At 43.9% G+C, this 22,155-nt stretch overlaps 1 protein-coding gene across 1 annotated transcript in view; it reads right to left on the bottom strand.

Moving 5' to 3' along the window:
- Window positions 1-21,497, bottom strand: part of jmy (junction mediating and regulatory protein, p53 cofactor) — a 56,031-nt gene extending 34,534 nt beyond the window's left edge. Inside the window, exon 1 of the mRNA XM_017684568.2 lies at window positions 19,518-21,497. Within this exon, the coding sequence (XP_017540057.1) occupies window positions 19,518-20,339 (822 nt within the window). The 5' untranslated portion in view covers window positions 20,340-21,497. The remainder of the gene's footprint in view (window positions 1-19,517) is intronic.
- Between the last annotated feature and the right edge of the window lie 658 nt (window positions 21,498-22,155).

The raw sequence follows: 22,155 nt of genomic DNA, 5'->3' as shown, positions 1-22,155 counted from the left end.
ACATACATACATACATATATATATATATAAATAAATTGCTGGGGGAAAAGTCTGATTCCATTGTAAAGTATGTAAATTCTTTCTTTAAAGTTCTCATTTTGGAGAAAACAAGGTTTCGTTCCAACAACAGCAATATACACACATACACACACACACACATATATACACATAAACACACATTATACAATGGTCATATATATGTTATGGGTGCCATGTGGGTGGGGAATAAACAGGGGGTTAGGTGCTTCACTTTCTTGCTATGGTTTTTGTTGCTATGCTTTTATTTGATATTACATTGGAGCTTTATCTTAAAAATAAAACATTGGACCACAAAAAAGCAGCCTAAAGTCTACCCCAACTGCAAGAAGTTTTATTTCTAACAACAGCAGTAATGCCTGAAAGAAGACTGCGGCACATCTTTATTGGTTTAAAAAGCAAGGCAATGGGTGTGGGGGGGAGGTATACAGCCAGACAACACGGGCAGATATTTTGCCTGTACTAAAAAGAAATCTATGTTACGGTTTTTGTTTCAGGCCATCAGTAAAAGCACCATCATGTCTCAGCCCTTCCAAATCAAAGTGTGTTTCAGACCAGGGCAGTATTGTGTGACCCAGCCACAGTCACACTGCAGCCCTACGGTCACGACTGCAGCTGCATGACTTATTAGAGGTTCAGGAAAGAAAGTCCATGCCCTACTCCATAACCAGATGGGTTATTCTGTTCTGAGTATACAGCCCAGTACAGCCTTAAGGGTTAAGCTGAAAGTGCTGAAACATGTTCTCTCCAGCTGTGCAAACTAAATGACTGAATTTTTCTGTGTTCAATTACATTCATAAACTTCAGGCAGCTGTTGCCTACCTGAGCACTATTCCCTCTTTAAAATCCCCCTTATATGAAACTTATAACATGAAAACAGTCATCTCCAAAGCTGAACTCCAATCTATGCAACAGCAAATCCTACTAAGCAAAAGTAATGGAGGTAATGCTGAATGCTCAACTCATCTGCCACGTTTCTGCTTTGCATCACATCACATTAGTAGTCTACAGTGGAACTGTACTGTGACACAGCTTTCTGTATCATCTGTCTGCCACCCTATGACCTTGTCCTTTAGCCTGCAAGCTGGCTAGATCACTCCGAACCAAAGGAACAAAGCTATGGCTGGACAAGATGATCTCATTCACAGAATATCTTGTGGAACATACAGCCAACTTGATGATGTCGGCTACCTACATGCAGCAACTTCTCAACCGGCCACCAACAATGAGCCCAAGCCAGTCGCGGTTTACCTTCCAGCTCCTACTTTACATACACGCTCATGACGGATGGTGAGGCACACCGTCTTTTACTGAAGCTGCTGTGTCTGTTCTGCAGGTTTTCCCTCTGTAGTGAAAGAACCGAGCTCACAAATGAAAACATGTTTTGTTCAAACCAAGAACTGAGAACAGATGCCCCAAGACCAGCTCAGAGACAGAAGTCAGATCACCACATTTCAACAGACGCCGTCTTCTGGTACCTCCTCTGCCGCAGTGACCAAACCCAGTCAAACAGCTGAACCCTGGTCATCTTGCAAAAATAAGTCCTAACAAGAATTTAGTGCTAGAAAAAAAAAAGAGAATAAGTTTTCTCACCCTGGCCATTAGACACTAAATTTAACTGCAGTGACTGGGGATTAACTGGGGATCTCCAGTAACTGCAATAACACAATCAAACATCTCTTGCAGATAAGATAGGCCTTTATTAGTCCCACAAATGGGGAAATGTACAGTGCCACAGCAGCAGCAAAGGGACATATATATATACATATATATACACACACACACACACACACACACACACACACACACACACACACACACACAAACAAAAAAAGCAAAAAATATTTACACTGTAAGGATCAGACCAGCCCCAGTCCTAAAATTCTCTCTTATTTTGTTTGTTTTGAGGCATCAAGACTATACGATCACTACACACTTAAAAATGATGGTTCTCCAAGTTCCTTAGTAAAGAAAATGGTTCTATATAGACCAATGAACACACAAAAGAACCCTTTGCATGATTAAAGGGTTTGTTGCATCATGAAAGGGTTCTTCAGATTGATGGAGAATGTGTTTGTGGTTCTATATAGAACCTTATTGAAAACGGTTCTATATAGAACCACAAAGATTTCTTCTATTATTACAAGCTGGACACTGTAGCAACTGCAGAACCCTTTTTGAATGCTCACATACTAGGGGGCAGTGAGCACACTTACCCAGGGCGGTGGGCAGCCCTATCCGCAGCAGTTGGGGGTTAGGTGTCTTGCTCAAGGACACTTCAGTCAGTACTGTCGGCTCTGGGGATCGAGCTGGAGGCCTTAAGTTCACATGGCTCATTTCCTAACCTCCAGCCTATGCCCCCCCCAGTAAAGGCAAATGGTTCTTTTTAGAACCACTTTGAACCTAAATGGTTCTTTGCATGGTGAAACTGCTCTTCAGTTTGATGGAGAATGTGCTGTATATTGTTATACAGCTGTATATCTTTTGAAAATTATTCTATATAGGGGTTCCTCTACTATTACAGGCTTAACATAATTCTCTATTCATCTGAAAAACCACTTAATCATGAAATGGTTCTATATAGAGGCACTAAACAGAACCTTTCCCTTTACTAAGGTATCTTTATAAGTGTGTGGAAACTGCAAACAAACTGCAGAAAAGGGCCAGCTATTTAAGTTATGGTGTGTGCACACATTAGCCCCACCCCCTGCCTGGTCATTTCGGTCAGATAGGAGGCATACAGGTGTCTAGTTTTCATCAGTGTCGGCTTCGTCAGTTTCTATAAGGTACAGTAAGCAAGAAACTCTTAGAAGAGACAGAACTGCTATATACTTACTGTGCTGAAATCATTATAACCTCCATGATGTACCTCACCATCAAGAAGCTGCCACTGAGCTCATGTAGAAAGCAGCATGTTATTTTTAAAAAGCAACAAATTTGCAAATAAAAGCAAGTAACTTGACATGTTATTTAAGCAACAGAACACATAGTAACATCATGGCTGTGATTTGGTCACATTAACACACAACCTTGAGTGTTCTGTTGATTTTATACAACAGTTAAATAAATACAGTAAGAAATGAATAAACTGGCCGTGAACGCGGCGTTGAATGTTTTAATGTTCAGCTCCTTCCTCCAAATTATAGCTCCTTAATGAGCAGCTTGTTGCTACGTCAGAGTAACAAGCTCCGCCCACTCACTGCTCAGCCTGCTGTAAGCCCCGCCTTTTGAACTTAGGACTGAGCCATAAAACTGCCTCAATATCAAGTTCAGCTCAGTTTTGTCATTTTTCCCAGATCAGTATTAATGTTGTTTTGTTCCAGCCGGTCTGTAAAGCTTCTTACAGCCCGTTTAGTTTGGCGAATGGTGTTGGGTTCATTTCTGGCTGATTCCAGGTTGTTTAACTGTTCTGTCTGCTCAGCGGTGACGACAGTTTGGGAATTAAGTGTCGTCTCGTCTTCAGAGTCAGACCAAATTGGTTGTCGGCCAGATGTGACCATAACAGTGTCTGTTTTCTGTTTGTGGCAAAGTAAGAAGTAAAAACGTTCAAATGGCTTGAGCGTCTCCTACAACTGACAGAGTTGTTGCTTAGCAACGGTGTTTGTGGTGTGATGTTATGGTGAAATAACAACACGGTTAGAACACCTGCCAACCAATCGGCTTGCGAGGCCGGGACTAACTGTTGTAAAATAGTCTACAGGCACTGTAGATGTATTTGGTTCCGACAGCAGCGAAAAACACACCAATTCCATTAGACACAAAACTAAATTTGATGACTAGGACGAGCCATATATGTTTATTATTGATCCAAATGAGCTTTGTAGGCCCCACCACCCAGAAGGATAAGCGATTTAGAAAATGTGTGTGCGCCTGTGTGTGTGTGTGTGCGCATGTGTTAGCTACGTAGGTACAGCAGGCTTTCTATTAGGGCTACACAGCATGTTGTTTGTTAGTCATTATTGCAATGCTGGCTTTTACAATAATAATATTGCAAGCATGTAATATGCAAATTGGCTCAATTGTGACCAATGTGATGTGGATGTTTGGATAAATCAAGACACATGATTCATTAAACAAACAATTTTAGCCAAAACACATTTCAAAAGGACAAAACAATCTCATATGCAATATAAAGACAGCAGGTCATTTTGTCCATATCACACAGCCCCACAGTGGATGCCACTGTGCGTTTCTCAGTTTTTATGACACATTACTGCATTAATATGGATCGCACCTACACAAGCTGTTAGAGGGTGTGCGTGTTGCTCCTCCCCTCGCATTAAATTCACACATTAGCAGGACGCCGGCAAAACAGATGTTTCATACTTTCATGCATGACTCCTTCTCACTCTACACTATTGCTCTTTATCCCAGTTTTTTTTTTAATATTATCCTCCTAATGGGAAACCAATAGGGCAAGGGTCTTTAATTAAAATTCATGAAGGTCCAGTTAGAGAAAATATCCTCAAGTGAAGGTCCAGAACATCATAATGTCTAACTTACTTGCATGACTCAGTGCCATATACTGTTTACTGAAGTAGCCGAGTAGGAATATCAACATCTTGTACAGTAACAGCTGAATATCAGATCAAATAAAGTCCAGTTCAGTCAGATTTCAACAACATTTACTGTCAGCTTCTCTTTTCAGATCACGTCATGTGAAATAACTTTCCTCTGACTCACTTTCTCCTCTGACTGCTGTTTCTCGCCTCGTCCTCCCCTGTGTGGCGTCACTCACTCAAGTCTCAGAGCTCATCGTAATGCAGATCTGATTGGCTGAGTAGCGCCACGTGTGACATTTACAGTGCATGCGATTGGTCTGTGAGTCTCCAGCCGCTAAAGCTACTGTAAAGGCTAGAAACGTTACGCCGATTAAAACAGGACCACCCCATCGAAATGAAATAATTCTCCACAGTTTATTGGCTATAGCTCCGCATAGGTCAGCGTCTGGGTCCGGATTCGGACCGCGGTCTGCCTATTAGCGATAGTAATAGAGTATCAGTAGCCTAAGTATGTATGGAGGGCTGCAGTAGCACTGAATTAAAAAGCCTCTTCCTGCATTTCGTCCTGCTGTAGTTTTCCCCTATACTTTCTTCTTTTACTGTACTTTAATTAACTTAATTTACTGTACTTTAACTTGTGTTTTTGACAATTATATAGCATATAGCAAACGTTTAAGAGACTCGTGCTTATTAGGAAACGGATGTGTGAATTGCAGAAAATCAATACAAGAGTGGACATGTTAATGTAGCCAAAAGAGCAAATATATTTGATTTGTTTGGTCCAAAAATAGAGCTGTACAATTAAACTGGTGAAGGCTAACACATCGTACATAGTACATCAGCACAAGAACAGCACATTATCCAAAGTTCATCCAGACTAAAGAACTCGGATGTTGTTCTGAAGCTCTGTTTCATGAATGAGTTTGCTGAAGGGTCCATTTACTACAGTTTTCCTGTTTTCCTTAAGGGCCACTTAAGATGCCCACGTAGCTTCACATGCCAACAACAATCATAATAAATTTTTTGATGACCATTTCCCAGGTTCTGTCTTTGATTCCCAGAGCTGACTGGCTGCCTTGTACTGTGCCTTGTTCAGACTCCTACCTCTTTGAATGTGAAGGGACCCATAAAGCTGACACCAAAACCTATATTATCGTTTCAAACACATAGTTGAAATCAAGTGTTAAATTCCAATTAAAATGAGCATAAATCAGGGGTCACTAATAGGTGGAGCGTGGTCCAAGCCCAGACCCACATGCTGTCCTATGTGGACCTGGACCTATAAACGATAAACTATGGAGAATTGTTCAATTTCGATGGGGTGGTCCTGTTTTAATCGGCGTAGCTTTTCTAGTCTTTACAGTAGTTTTACAGGCCAGGGAGACTCACAGACCAATCACATTGTAAATATCACACATGACGCTACTCAGCCAATCAGATCTGTGCACTACAATGAGCACTGAGCCTCGGGTGAATGATGCACACACAGGGGAGGGACAAGGTGTCAGAGAAGAAAGTGAGTCAGAGACATGACATGATCTAAAAAGATAAACTGACAGTAAATGTTGTTGAAATCTGACTGAACTGGACTTTATCTGATCTGATATTCAGCTGTTACTGTATAAGATGTTGATATTCCTACTCGGCTTCTTCAGTAAACAGTATATGGCGCTGAGTCATGATGCCAGTTGGACATTATGATGTTCAACCTTGAGGAAATTTTCTCTAACTGGACCTTACTGAATTTTAATTTAATTCCCCTGGCATGAATAGTTTATGGCGTTTGGCTCAAATAACAGATGAAAAACGTGATTCTTCGGCTTGTTCTGGCTACTGCACTTCCACAGATTTCCAGAACAAAGGGAGGCCTTTCCCCTCTTTCAGCTTAAACAGCAAACTTATTGGCTCATTTTATTGAAGGGCGGCAACTTTCCCCACAAGCAGACGCCATGCTGAGCATTACAAGATTCCCAATAATATTTTAACCACTTTAACCAGCCTCCTCCTTTTTAATGTCTGATATCGTCGCTGTGCAAAGAAAACCATGCATCTCCATTTTTATTTTTATACATTATTCAAAAGACAGCTGCCCTTTACATTATGTGAAAATTTCATGATGGATGGACAAATTGAAATGCTCCCAAATCACTTGGAATAAACTCTTTTTACGTTAACATACTTCTATTAAAAAGTTAAAAAACTCCTGTAAAGTTACACTTTGGAGATACATGTTTTACTTTGGACAGTGATGATATGAGCAGAACGTACACGTACTGAACAGCTGATTATTTCATCATATTATTTTCCTTTTTAAGTATATTTTAAGTATTTACCCATAATCTAAAGATGCTTTATTGTTGCTACGTGGTAACGTAAGAGCCGCTTTTATTAGAAATACCAGGTTTTATTCTGCACTTTGGGTGATGACAAGCCAATTTTGGTCAGTTTGAGACAGAATTTCTGGGGCTTTGGTCATTTATGGGCTCAAAACTTAAAGACTGGGTTCGCACAAAATTGTCAGGCTCTGGTTGGGGTCGGACTCAAAACGTGACGCCTCACAGAAAATTCTCAGGCTGCATTTAAGGCCCGAATAAGGCTCTCCTACATTCAGAGGAATATAATTCACGAACAGATGGTTTTGTATTAATAAGTTAAATTTAAAGCTGCTTAGTGTGGGCAACCCCCTGTCTTACATGCACAAAGTTTGACCGCGAGGCAGAAAGAGAAAGGCACTTTCGAATACAGTCTGAAACAGTTATCCGTCACGCAAGGCTGAACCAGACCAAATTCAGCCAACCAGACAGAGGTCTCGGCACCATCTCAGTTTAAGACATCACACGGGAAGTTCATCTCTCACACAACCTTTCTCTACTGCTCTCTACACAGTACATGCAACTGAACCGTGACCAGAGCAGTCAGTCACCAAGGGCACACACACACACACACACACACACACACACACACGGTTAACCACAACCATCTCGGAGGAATTAGGCTACCTCTCACTCAAACTCACAGCCGGGCCATAGAGAAAGGGCAGCTCAGTTTGCTTTAGCACTCTAAAACGAACTGCACCGCAGCACCGACATCAGCATTCTCTAGAGCAGAAATCCCCAGTTCATCTCCTTCACTCTTTTTTTTTTGTAAAAACGTGAAAACTACAGCACTCAAGCGATCCATCCACCCCATTTTATTTCACATCGTCGAGTTTCTCTGCTATTCTGCAGAGAAGGAACACACATGGTCTAACCGGTCAGTTAAGCAGTCAAGGCGCCAGGTATTGAGAAGTCACAGGCCACCAATTCAGTGAAACGCAACGGTTTTGCTTGTATTTGCGATATGCTTTCCTAATCCTGAACATAAGTGACTGAGCATGAACACACTGCCACACTGTCATCCACTGAGGAGAAAATACCTTGCGTAGAAAACCAAGGCTACGTTCACATTACAAGCCTCATTACTCAAATCGAATTTTTTGCTCAGATCCAATCTCTGACACGATGGTTCACACTTGTTTAGGTAAGAGATTCAAATCTGTTATTAATGTGACGAACCGACATCCAGAAATGACCCTCGGGAGCTCATCCTACTAACAGGAGCTCATCCAACTAGTAACGTCACGTGACTGAATCACTGCATCATCAGCACAAACTAACGAGCAGAACGAGCTTCGCTGAGAAGATCATTAACTCTGATCAGCTCTCAGCTTCATTATTAGAGCCAGACGGAGGAGAAGAAGGTGAGATGAGCTGCTTTTCCACCGTTTACAGGCTTCAAACTTCTGTCCGGCGCTGTTGCCATGGTAACGCTGAATGATGGCCACGAACAGTGGAAAAAGCACATGAATTCTGATCTGAGTGTCAAATTAAGGTCACATGGCCACGAACCAGATACGTATCCAATCTAGGACCACATATGAAAGTGGCTCAGGTGGGATTTGAAAAGATCAGATTTGCGTCCACAGCCCTGAAAACACCAGATCTGAGTCACATTAGAGCAAAAAAAAATTGATTTGTGCCGCTTCAACCTGCTAATATGAACAAAGTCCAAGAGTCATCATCAGCTTCCAACGTGACACAAGTTCACAGCTCTATTATTTCACCTAAAACGGCAGCCGCTGTTACTCACCCAACATGAAAACCCACCAACTTGGCTGTTTCTGAATGATGAATTGTTTTCAAGCACATTCCTCTGTGTGCTGCTATGTTGGTGCAACTCCATGCACCACTTGTGATTCACGAACATCAAAATTACTCAGAATGTACATCTGTACTACAGAGCTGGACAACACTGTTTCAGTCAAGTCAGAAGTTATTTGCCACCCTCTGGCACCCACAAACTACACCCTCTGGCTCCAAATCTGCTTTTAAAATGCAGGGAACCCTCAATACTGGCTAGGATATAATGAGCAGCTGGCAGTAAACATGTTAGGGTCTTTATTTTAGCTGTAGAGAGCTGCTTAATTTTCATTTTCAGGGGCGAAAATGCACTGTGGGAGACTGGAGTGCCATCAACGTCCAAAACAAGCCAAATACAAAAGATGTGTGTGACCATTTCTCATTACTTTCAATGGGATTTTTAACCAGTGGTCTGTAAAGCTGGTCCGATCTCACAACATGACAGAGTGACATTCTAGACCAGAGTTTAGCTTTGCATAAATTGTCTAGTCCTTCTCCCCTTGCAAAGATGGACTGACCACCCTCACTACCATCATAGAAATCTGGGCTTTGGACAGCCTGGGACAGAGACTGGACTCTCCCAGTTAGCTGGACTGTATGGTGCTGAATCAAGAAATCAGTTATGGCATGTACTCAGGTCTTACCACCACTGTCTGTCACCATCAACCATGTTTACATAGTCTTAGACTCACAAGCTTATAAGACAGGGTTACTTGCAAACACTGCCCCAAGTGGAGGAGTTTAAGCATCTTGCGGTCTTGTTCACGATGGTGAGATCGGCTGCAGGCTGGGGCAGGTGGCGGCAGTAATTCGGTTGCTGTACTGGACTGTAATGGTGAAGGAGGAGTGTGTGCAGAAATACAGTTTTAGTATCAAACAGATGAAAGCTAACATCTCTCTTTATCAACACTGCACTGGGCGATTATCCCAAACCAAAACAATCTGGGGAAAAAAAATTAATTTAACAGATTTTAAAAGCAAAATGTTAACAATTTTGGACAGCCAATTTCTTTACGTGGCATTTTCTTATACTTTCATATTTATTTTATTTATTATTATTTATATTTATCTGTGATCTAACAATAGCCATTACTGATTGCATATACATGCACTCAATAATCTGACAACAGCAGAAAATCTGATTTTGCCAGTAATCTGATCAACGCGTTTACATGCTTGAGTAATCAAATGACGGGAAACTCTGGGTTTACATGAGTCAGGCAGTAATCAGATTTCTGCTTTGCAACCGGAGTACGAATATACATGCACTGAGAAATCGGATTACTGAGCTAAAATCCAGCTCTTTTATTGGATTTCTTTATCAGATTTCTAGACTGGAGTCTGGTGTTTACAGACAACTGCAGAAATCTGATTGTGATCAGATTATTCAGTGCATTTATACGCACTCATTGTCACTACACGGTAACCTGTCCCACTCTGACGGGTTGTTTTCTACGCCTTAGGGGATGATGGGGTCGGTCAGATCAGAATTTAGCTATACTCAGGTGGGATTTGTGGTGCACTGTATCCAGCTCAGACGGCTTTGCTTGGGTTGCCTCCACAGTGCTCCCCGAGACTCGTTTCAGATCTGTGGGAAAACACTGCATAACGTAATACTGAAATTACTACTCTGTGCAACACTAAATACATAGCCATGTAATGACGTTACACTGCTATACTGCTGTCTTGACTTGTTCAGAACATGCTATAGACCACAAATTAACAAATCGACTATTTCCAGGGACGTCTGTATCCCCTGCAGAGTTTAGCTCAACTCTAATGTAACACAGCTGGTGCCAACATGCAGCTAATACTCAGACTTTCTGTAGGGTGGAAGACTCTTCTTACTCCGTTCACCATCAGCTATGAAACAAAAGGAAAGCAATTGCAAGAACACTGCTTGTACCCAACAGCAGCCATAGCCCAATTATGAGCAGCAGGCCAGCTGAAAGAACCAGAACAGTATCCATAGAGGTAGGACACTCTGTGATCTTAGCATGCCGTCAAACAAAGCCTGATGGTCAGACAGAGACGAAAATTCCAGACACATAACATTTTAACTACCAAGGCCCGATTCACTTACACCAGGAGTTCCCATCTGACACATGACCGCTCCACACACACTCACACACATTTAGGAATTACCTAAAGCAGGTCATTGGCCGAGGGAACTGTAACAGTCTACTATAAAGTCTTTCAAGTGATATAAGTAAGTGTTAAAGAATCCAAACACTTTGAATATTCAAATGGCCCAAGTTTCTCTGTGACAAGGAGGAGGCCATAGTGAAGGCTTTTGCATATTTTATATTATCGGGCATTCCCAGCTGTGTCTGATAAGACAGTACTTTACTGCCAACCTGCCCTAGCTTCGGCACACTCCGTCATTCTGCAATCACAGAGGAGTCTGGGAAATCTCAGCTCTCACCTCCCCTTCCCCCTCCGAAAACTCTGACACCAACAGCTGACGGAAGCTGGCAGAATGTTCCAAATGGGGCTGTTCCCGCGAGAACCAGAGCACAGAACAGGACCGGTGATGCCATAAAGGAAACAGTGAAGTTGTGAGATTAAATGTTCCAGTACACTGGGATGGAGTCCCAAAAGGCCCATTACTGACATAGTGCACTGTCCAGGACATGAGTTAATGGCCTTTGGCCACTGTCAAACAAGCAGCCATTTCAAGCCTTTTTCAACTGTTTAAATCTGAACGCAAGCCAGAGTCAAAATTCCAGTAAAACCGATACAGCAGTTTACCTGCGGGTGACAGAGTACAATTCCTGGGAAAGCTTGTGTTTAAACAGAAGCTGATACTGAAGTTTCATTTTTTGCGAGGGAAAAACAAAAGAGAGTTGTTGAGACCCTTTTCTTTGCAGCGGTGGACAGTAACAAAGTAAATGTAATTCATTACAGTAGTTTTTTTACGTGTATCTGTACTGAAGTTTCTCCGTTCTGGGCGACTTTTTCCTTTCACTCCACTACATTTCAGAGTCTAATATCCGACTTTTCCCTCCTACATTTTGAGAAATTTGTCCCTCCTTTTGGTTTCTGTGTGTATAAAAACGTAACATGTCAAAACGAAAGAAGCGCAAAGCCAGAGCACCAATCAGGGCCCAGCGGTCACTTTGTTTAGAGCTGGTTTTGACCTGTTGGTCATACCGACCCAGTGCAGCACGCGGTTCAACGTCAGCGCAGCAGCGTAAAACTTTGGGAGAGTCTGTTCAACATAAATGATGAACTAACCTAACTTTGTGTAAATAGAGCTCAATATAGAAATATGTCCACATATGCAGTCGAGACTGACGCGGCTTTTTTCTGAATTTCTACAAACACCATTTCATTTTATAGTAAATGAGTTTGGGCTGGTTTATGTTTATGAACAGACGCCTACAGATCAACATAGTAAAGGAGCTCATCTGTGATCCTGAGTTTAAAGCCAGTTTTTATTCAACTTAAACTTGGAACTAAGTTGTAAATAAATCTGAAACTGAAACTTTGCTTGTGTGTAAAAAGTGATTTCAGAGCCACTCGGTTCTCCCTGATGGAAACTGTTTACCTTCAGTGTTTTGTGCTTCTGATCATTTTAATAGACGTCAGCGTCACTAATTAATGACGTTCTATTAAAAGACTGGTTTACCAAGAGAGACGCTGGAGGACTTTCACCTGAAATGAGTTCATGAAGCCAGTCTGGTTATAAAAATGATAACAGGACCTCAGAGCCAGAATTACTCTTTTAGTACTTTTAGTCACAAATCTGATGACTTGAGACTCGACTGGCAAATAAAAAGCCAACTTCAGCTTCATACATTCACCATCATTTTGCTGTCTTTCCTGTAAACTTTGTTCAGCTCAGCTGCGTCATTTTGATTTCTGTTGTTGTCTAAATTTAGTTGAAAGTAGCAGCTAATTTTACTGCTGAACTAGTTTTTATGTTAAATCCTATGTGCCCAATGTTGACAAAATATCAATACAAAAATAATATACAATCACACACAACTAACACGCTGCCATTACCTTTATTTTGGTGATCAGTGTCGAAATAGCCTTAAATCAGCTAAAGAATGCACACTGACTTGCTTAGGACTTGAGACTAGGGCTCGACCAGGGGCTCAGGACTTGAACAGAGACACCACTGTCCTGACTCTGCCTGTCCTGACTTGAGACACCACAAGAGACTCGCCTGTATTGACGTGTGACTCCACGTGTGACTCCACGTGTGACTTGCCTGTATTGACTTGACACTCCACTTGAGACCTGCCTGTATTGACATGAGACTCCACATGAGACTCCACATGAGACTCCACATGAGACTCCACATGAGACTCCACATGAGACTCCACATGAGACCTGCCTGTATTGACTTGAGACTCCACAAGAGACTCCACATGAGACCTGCCTGTATTGACTTGAGACTCCACAAGAGACTCCACAAGAGACCTGCCTGTATTGACTTGAGACTCCACAAGAGACTCCACATGAGACCTGCCTGTATTGACTTGAGACTCCACAAGAGACTCCACATGAGACCTGCCTGTATTGACTTGAGACTCCACAAGAGACTCCACATGAGACCTGCCTGTATTGACTTGAGACTCCACTTGAGACTCCACATGAGACCTGCCTGTATTGACTTGAGACTCCACATGAGACCTGCCTGTATTGACTCGAGACTCCACTTGAGACTCCACATGAGACCTGCCTGTATTGACTTGAGATTCCACATGAGACCTGCCTGTATTGACTTGAGACTCCACATGAGACCTGCCTGTATTGACTCGAGACTCCACTTGAGACTCCACATGAGACCTGCCTGTATTGACTTGAGACTCCACAAGAGACTCCACATGAGACCTGCCTGTATTGACTTGAGACTCCACAAGAGACTCCACAAGAGACCTGCCTGTATTGACTTGAGACTCCACAAGAGACTCCACATGAGACCTGCCTGTATTGACTTGAGACTCCACAAGAGACTCCACATGAGACCTGCCTGTATTGACTTGAGACTCCACAAGAGACTCCACATGAGACCTGCCTGTATTGACTTGAGACTCCACTTGAGACTCCACATGAGACCTGCCTGTATTGACTTGAGACTCCACATGAGACCTGCCTGTATTGACTCGAGACTCCACTTGAGACTCCACATGAGACCTGCCTGTATTGACTTGAGATTCCACATGAGACCTGCCTGTATTGACTTGAGACTCCACATGAGACCTGCCTGTATTGACTCGAGACTCCACTTGAGACTCCACATGAGACCTGCCTGTATTGACTTGAGATTCCACATGAGACCTGCCTGTATTGACTTGAGATTCCACATGAGACCTGCCTGTATTGACTTGAGACTCCACATGAGACCTGCCTGTATTGACTTGAGACTCCACTTGAGACTCCACATGAGACCTGCCTGTATTGACTTGAGACTCCACAAGAGACTCCACATGAGACCTGCCTGTACTGACTTGAGACTCCACAAGAGACTCCACGTGAGACCTGCCTGTATTGACTTGAGACTCCACAAGAGACTCCACATGAGACCTGCCTGTATTGACATGAGACTCCACATGAGACTCCACTTGAGACTCCACATGAGACCTGCCTGTATTGACTTGAGACTCCACTTGAGACTCCACGTGAGACCTGCCTGTATTGACTTGAGACTCCACAAGAGACTCCACATGAGACCTGCCTGTATTGACTTGAGACTCCACATGAGACCTGCCTGTATTGACTTGAGACTCCACATGAGACTCCACATGAGACCTGCCTGTATTGACTTGAGACTCCACATGAGACCTGCCTGTATTGACTTGAGACTCCGCAAGAGACTCCGCAAGAGACTCCGCAAGAGACTCCGCAAGAGACTCCGCAAGAGACTCCGCAGTACTGACTTAGGACTTGAACCAAGACTGTACCGACCCAGGACTCGACTCTCTTTACCTGACTCGGGGCCTGGGATTTGACTCGGGCCTCGAATGTCAAGACTGGAGACTTACTTGTTACTTGCAACTTAGTGATTTGTTCCCACCTCTGGTGCATGTAAAACACTATGTGTGCTTTGAGCGTGTAAACACCATCACGCCTTACCTTTCAGAGCCATGGTGAGCCTGTTTCCTCAATTATTGCTGTTTGGTAGAGTCAAAGATCTTGCCCTGTCACCCACCTCTACTGCATGTGTTTATCCAAGCTGCAGTCCATGACGACAGCCAGGCCATTTTCACTGGCTGAACTAACAGCTGGCCAATACACACTTAGGACTTTTCTATGTCACGGCATCCTGTCTGGAAACCTTTCACACAGGCCGCAATGGCTTCCTGCCTTTGTTGGTTTAAACACCCTTTAAGCTTTGATTCTCTTCACGCCTACAGCACGATTACTCTTAATCTTTACTTCTCCGTCCTCATACCCCTTTCTTCCTTCACACCTTTTTTCTATTCCACCTGAAATGCACACTCACTCTTACTCTTCTTCACCCCCTCTGTATTCGGTGTTCCCCTGCCTCTGTCTGCATTGTTTATTAAAACAGTACAGGGAGTACTTGCTTGTGTTTATGTCGGCAAAAGTGTATGTATTTTGGTCACTGGTATTGTTCAGCCTAGGCACAAGATAATGGCCAGACAAGGTCACCATGGTAATATAGCACTTAGATTTAATCAATAAAAACAACTTCAGAAGGGCAAAATACCAAATATAGAGCAATAGAGGTTTAATAACCAATCAGACTGAGCTGTATTGACAAGGACAGCCTGATGAATTATTAACTTACACAAATCATGCCATCTCTGCACTTCAAACAACACTGCACTCAAAGCCTAGACGCACAGGTAGTTAAAGCTTTTGCATTGAGTAAAGTAAAGCTCATTAATGATTTAGGCTGCATATAGATCATCATCATGGCTATAGCTACAGTTAGCTCATGAAAAACAAATTAGAGTCATTTTATCTTTAAAGAAGAGTTTGTATGTTTAGACATGCTAACTAGGAGTGTAATAATACAGCGTATAGTACTGCATCAGTCAGATCCATCCTCTCGATTTGGCAGGCATTGAAAGCTGGAGCAAATAAAGCATTTCAGTTTAGTACAGATAATAATGCAGAGAGTGTAATAAACCTATACCTATTTTAAAAACACTGCTTCCTGTTTACCACAAAACTGAGAGCAGGGAGGAAGAGCACTCTGCTCATAAGCGCCTATTCACCTCTACATATTCACATATTCACTAATCACCAGCATGTTATTATAAAATACGTCATTTTTATAACATTAAACGTTCAAAATGCTCAGAAAATAAAAACATTAACTCGAGGCAGTCCTTATTTTTGCTGTGTCGCAAAACGTATTCTATTGAGTTATGACCGAAAGCTAACTATGAGGAAATCAGGACTGAAAAGACCTTGGAAGCTGGGACTGTTTACTGTCTAGACTTCCAAGAAAACGAGAAGGTAACCTACTTAGACCGTTATGAGAGAATCTGATTATGATTTCACTGCCAGTTTTAACAAAGTCAACCCTTAAGAGCCGAAAGGAGCCCAATCACAACTAAATCCACTGTGTGAATGTGTGTTTCCACCCTGTGGCTGGAGGAGTCAGAACCGCATGGGTCAAATAAAGTTCTAATGAGCCGGCCCCTGGCTAATGACTCACACTAAAGGCACGGCAACAGCACTGAAAGAATGAGAGAGCAAAACAAAAAGAAAGAGAGAAAAGGATGTATGAACTATGCAGAGGAAATGATCAAATAAAGGCCAAAACCGAGCTGAAAGTTGGAGGCCGTCTGCCACAAACCACCGTTTCTTCTTCCCGCTGCACACAAGGGAAACTGAGGCTGGAGGAGCATCAGTCAGTGTAATGAGATCAGACATATGGAGGAGGAATCAGACAGCTAGGCTGTCTCTCATTTGACATAGTGCAGTGCATGGGGTGCAGCTCAAGCCCTAAGAAGTGCACGGTGTTAGTCATTTTAGGTTCGTGTTTTAAGGCTTTCACCTTTACATCAAGCCAGTCTAGCCTTGGTAAACGATGATGTCCACTTTTAAAGTTTTGATTTTAGCGTTTTTTAATGATTAAACCTGCTGCTAAATGCATTTTTGTATAAACAAGCACTTTGTTTCGATTTAAACATGCATGTACATTCATTAAAATGTTATTTTAATCTGCTTTTAACTGTGTTTCACATGCCCCCACCTTGATCTCAGAAGGTTAACCCCTCCACCTGTATAAGTAAACAAGTGACTGATTGACTAAAATAAGGTTATAATTTGGTTTACTTCCAGTAACTGCATGAATAAATATAAAGTGTTGGTGTTTTCTTGTAAAAGCTCCCCTCAAATTAACAGAAAATGTGTTTTATGATCATAAACATTTTGCCATATGCTCACAATTTACTGCTGGAAGTCAAATCGTAGATGCTCTTTGTATTTTGTTTTACAAAATTTTTTTTTTTTTTTTTTTACAGAACATATCACTGTAGAGACGCCCACCTTTTGAATGTAGCTTATGAAATATTAAAGTTATGAAGTAAAGAATATGACGAAGTGCAGTTAAAAAGCTTAATGTTACATGTTCTTTCACTACATTTCCAAAACCAATAAAAAGTCATCATGTGTTCAGTAACACTTTACTGTATCCTGGATGCTGTTCATATGGCCTGCATAAGCTCGTCATGACATAACCCTACATAACTGTTTATAATTGCTTATTCCAAAAGGCGTCAACTGTCATAAAGGCTACTTTAGGTAACTTATCAAAACTGGCCAATGCGACTATTATTGCGAGCGACAGTGCTCAGAATAAGCATTTATAAACATTTATGCAGAGTTATGTCAGTTGTCATAATAAGCTTATGTAGGTGTCATAAAGCCTTATGATCAGTACCCTACAGTAAAGCGTTACAGTGTCTTCTTCATTATCTCGACTTATCGCTCCATGACATGAATCCGCAAAGAAATTCCTCACCAGGAACCCAAACTTTGGCTTTGCTAATTATAGCTTGATTCCTCTACAGGCCTCTCGACCCAACGGTCCTCAGAGCAGATTGTCTCCATCGCTGACCGCGCTCACTCGAGCCTAACAGCAGCACCAGCTGATCACAGCCATGTACTTTACAATACGCTCAAGTGCCGAACGCTGACAACAGCAGGGCAGATCGCATTTCAGTGGGATAAAGGTCAACAGATGGCAGCTCAGGGGCTTTCGGGAACAAAAAGATACTGAGAGCTGCGTGCGGCTCTAGTGGACACTCAGAAACAGTCCTGCGGGTCTGCGTTTCACGTCAGTAGTCTGTGGGCTATAAATTAAGCCTTTGTTCGCCATGCAATAAAGCATGGCCCTCCGTTTTCACTCCTCTCGGCATGAGAACAGGATACAAGTTTCTGACTTGATGCACCAGAAGGCAGCTTCACTACGACACTATGACTCCTCCAAGACAGAAACATGACACTGCAGTTCTTGGTTTTGCCAATCAATGGAAGTATTAATAGCAGATGCGCGATCTCTGTTTTGGAATGCAAGCCGTAGAGATGCTCTGACGGGACTGCCAACGATGACCAGCATTTTTAAACACAACAGGGACAACAAATTGGCACCAGCAACTGGCTGAAGGATGGGTACCTCAGATTACGCTTGGCTTCACTGCTCCAGTCCTGCAGTCCACCTGCACAGCAAGGTTCTGTACTTTTTTCAGCATCTGAGACGCATCGTCAGCTCATATCCACGTCAACTGTGAGCTGAAACGCATGTTAAAGCAGGGTATGGGCAGGTGGGCCCGCAGAACCGGAGCCGGGAAACACCTTCACTCCTCATCTTCGTGTTTTAGCGGTCTAATGACGCCCACAAAACGTTTGTGAGCTGGACCAGGTGTGTTGGAGCAGGCAAGGTGTAGGTGTAGGTGTAGACTGAAAAACGGTGCATGAGGTTTATTTCCAGGAAACAAAGACTTCCAAGAGTTTATGGTGCTGTTCTGAGTTTTCCTGGCACATTAATTACACTCAATAAATCTAATGCAGTGGTTCCCAGCTCCCGATATACATTAACGTCAGCCAGTTATCTAGTCCTTCCTGGGTTGAATAAGGTGTTAAGGTGGACCTCAAACACTGGGGCTGGGCTGCCGTTCCATGAAATAAACAGTGGTTTAAGAACCCGTTATCTTATTAGACTCACTCCCAACAACTAAACATGTAGTTTGAGGCAATGTTTGCCAAATCCACACTCTTAAAAACCTTGGTTCTTTAAGGGTTCTTTAGTGAACAGAATGGTTCTGCATAGGCTTGTTACAACAGAAGGTCCCTTAGTTCTATATAGAACCATTTCATGCATAAATGGTTCTTTGGATTGATGGCCAATGTGTTGTACATGTTTTTATGTAGAACCTTATCCACCAATGCGACAAACTATTTAAGCTTGAAAAGGTTCTACATAGGACTCATGGTTCTACACAGAACAATTCCCTTTGCTAAAGGACCCTTAAAGAGCCATGTGTTTGAGGGTGTAGTTCTGGAGTCGTGCAGGTGGACCCCCAGAGGTGGACCTCCAGAGGTTGACCCCCAGAGGTGGACCTCCAGAAGTTGACCCCCAGAGGTGGACCTCCAGAGGTTCTTCCCCTGGAACACCGAGATAATGTGTGGCAACGTTTCCAGCCCTCGTCATGTTAGAAGATCTAGCCCTTCTGGATCTGTTCAGAAGGTAAAACACGAGCTGGTCGAGTGCTGGCGGTCTACAGGACTAGAGCTGGTCATTTAGTCCACAACACCCATACAATAAAGGGGTAACTGGTTGGTTAAGACACCAGAGGAACCTTCTCACCTCTTGCAGTCTCTTCTTGGCTCTCTGCAGCGCGTCCTCATAGCCTTTCTGCCTCAGCTCGCTCAGACTCTCATAGTACTCCTCTGAGTCGTCGCTGTCGGCGAACAACACCTGCGAGAGGATCTTCCAGCCGCACGTGTCCAGCGCGTGGCCCAGGTAGACCTGCAGCTGGTAGCAAAGAGCCTCCATCTCCCTCTGTGTGAGCTGAGGGGGGCCGAAGATCACGGACCACACGGCCGAGGGCTCCTCGGGGAAGGCGGGCAGGCACGGTTCCAGGTCCGAGTTGACGGCGCACAGCTGCAGGTGAGCGGCCCGCACGTCCTGGAAGGAGAACAGGCCGGCCCAGCTGAAGTCCTCCCGCAGGCCCGCGTCCGAGTCCTCCGCGTCGTCCGCCGCCACCGCAGGAGAACCACCGCCGCTGATCGGCTCCACCACCTCCGCGTCCCCGGAGACGGCGTCTCCAGTCCCGGCCCCAGCCGCTTTAGTGGGACTCCTGGCGGGCCTGCTCTTGTCCGCATTCGCCGCCTCAGCTTTCTCCTTCACTGGGCTTTTCGCAGGCCTCCTCTCTTTGAGCGGGCTCCGCCGGCTCGCATCGTCCGCGGCCCCCGGAGCCGACTCGCCTTCCTCGGCAGCCTCAGCGAGCGAGTCCCGGAGGGCGGTGCGCTTCTGCACTGTCCGGTCGTGGCACGTTATGGCGAACTTGCCCTCCACGTCGTTCCAGGCCACGATGAAGACGAACTTGTGCTTCTCCTTCTCGTCGAACACGTTCGGCCGAACCGAAACCCAACCGGACTCCAGAGAATCCTCCATCGCGAATGACATGTCACGGATAAACGCGGCTCTCCGTGCGTGTCCGCGGCTCCTCTTCGAAGCTAATGCTAACCGACACCTTTCAGCAGCCCCAACAACAACAAACTGCCCGAACAAGACAGCGCGGCTCGACCGCCTCGCCTCTCCTCCGCCTCCGCCTCCACTCGAGCCTCGGAGGCTGAAACCGAACCGTGTTTTGTGTCGAATGTCGGTTCGGTTAAACTAAACAGAGCCGACGGGTGAGATAAACACCACTCTCCGACTCCGCGCCGCCTCCCGGATGATTAAACTCTCCTCTCTCGTTCATCTTTCCTTCCCTCGCTCCGTCTTCGCCCCGGCGGTGCCGACAGCGGGCGGTTCATCTGCGGCCGTCGGTCGTTTCTAAATTTCTCTTCTTGTTTGTTTGTTTTTATTTATTTATTTATTTATTTATTTATTTCCCAGCTCGGGCCTCTTTGTGCTGCTCGGCTCTAACGGACAATGCGGGCTCGCGCTGCTCCGCCGTCACGTGGGAGGATTTTGTTTACAAGCGCGCGGCTGGCCGTGACGTAGCATCAGAGGCGCTTTTTTCAGCCCTGTGGCAAGTTCGATTCGGTTAGCCGAACCGATTCCTTTGGGCCGTCCGTTTCAACCAATGCAATGCTCGTTTAAACCGATTCAGTGATTCACACCGTCGGCGCTATTCTGACCCTCTCATACTGAGTTCGCCGGTGTCTGGATTCGCGTTATTGTGTTAAACTTTGCGTGACTATCGATCATTTTGCTGCTGTTTGTTTACCCGTTTAGTGTACCGGTGACGTGTGTGGTTGTAATTGTTATGAATTATTGCTTTTATAATGAGATTTTTTTTAAAGAAAGACTTTTCATATGCGATGCTGTTCGATTTACAGTGCTGAGAATGTGAACTTTATTTACCCTGATTAATCTGTTTTTATAATGTAAACAACGCAAGTAATGTTGAATCAAGCTGAATTTTAAAAACGCGCGAATCGGTTGGATCGATTCATTGAAAAGGACTTGCTCAAAGGAACCGATTCCTTTGCGACTCCGTAAAGCCAACTTCAGTCTGCCGTCTAAAAATCCTTCGACACAAGCCGCTCGTCGCTCGGTTTCGGGCGCCTGCAGGCCAGTGCAGCTCCGTGGCGCTCTGATACGCCGTTGCGCCGCGTGTTGTCAGATAATCGGGCTTGTCCCCCCTTCAAAACACACGAACCCCCGTTTTCATCTGTCGACGTAACACGTAAACATCTGCACGTGGGACACGCACCGTACGTAGTGACGTATGAAGCCCTTTAAACCTCCTTTCTGTCGCCTCCACAGGACTGTAAGCATCCCTAACGAGCGGAGCAGCAGATAAACCCCAGACCATATCTGTGAAAATACAACTAGCAGATGTTTTACTGTCAATGTGGTATATAGAGTGGCCACCAAAAGTATTTGGACACTTTAATCTTTTATGAACCCTCTACTGCGCGCATTATGAGAACAACTTGGAATATATTTATGTATTTCATGCATAGAATTGACCTGATTATTGATCTAAAAAACATTTTTTTAATAACAATTTGTGCAGAGGTCCTTTTGCTGTATGTTGCGCCAAAATGGGACCAGATGATAGAAAGCCGTGTTCCCTGAAGTGGTGAGACTTGGCTTGTGACCGGCTAAATCCATTCCATTGTACATTTACAGCATTTGGCAGATGCTCTGATCCAGAGTGACTTACAGTTTGGTCATTTTTACGCAGGTAGGCCAAGGCAGTGTTAGGAGTCTTGCCTAAGGACTCTTATTGGTATAGTGCAGGGTGCTTGCTCAGTAGGCAATGGTAGTG

Source organism: Pygocentrus nattereri, chromosome 16, assembly GCF_015220715.1.
Source record: "Pygocentrus nattereri isolate fPygNat1 chromosome 16, fPygNat1.pri, whole genome shotgun sequence".
Classification (NCBI taxonomy): Eukaryota; Metazoa; Chordata; class Actinopteri; order Characiformes; family Serrasalmidae; genus Pygocentrus; species Pygocentrus nattereri.
This window is presented reverse-complemented; position numbering and strand designations above follow the sequence as displayed.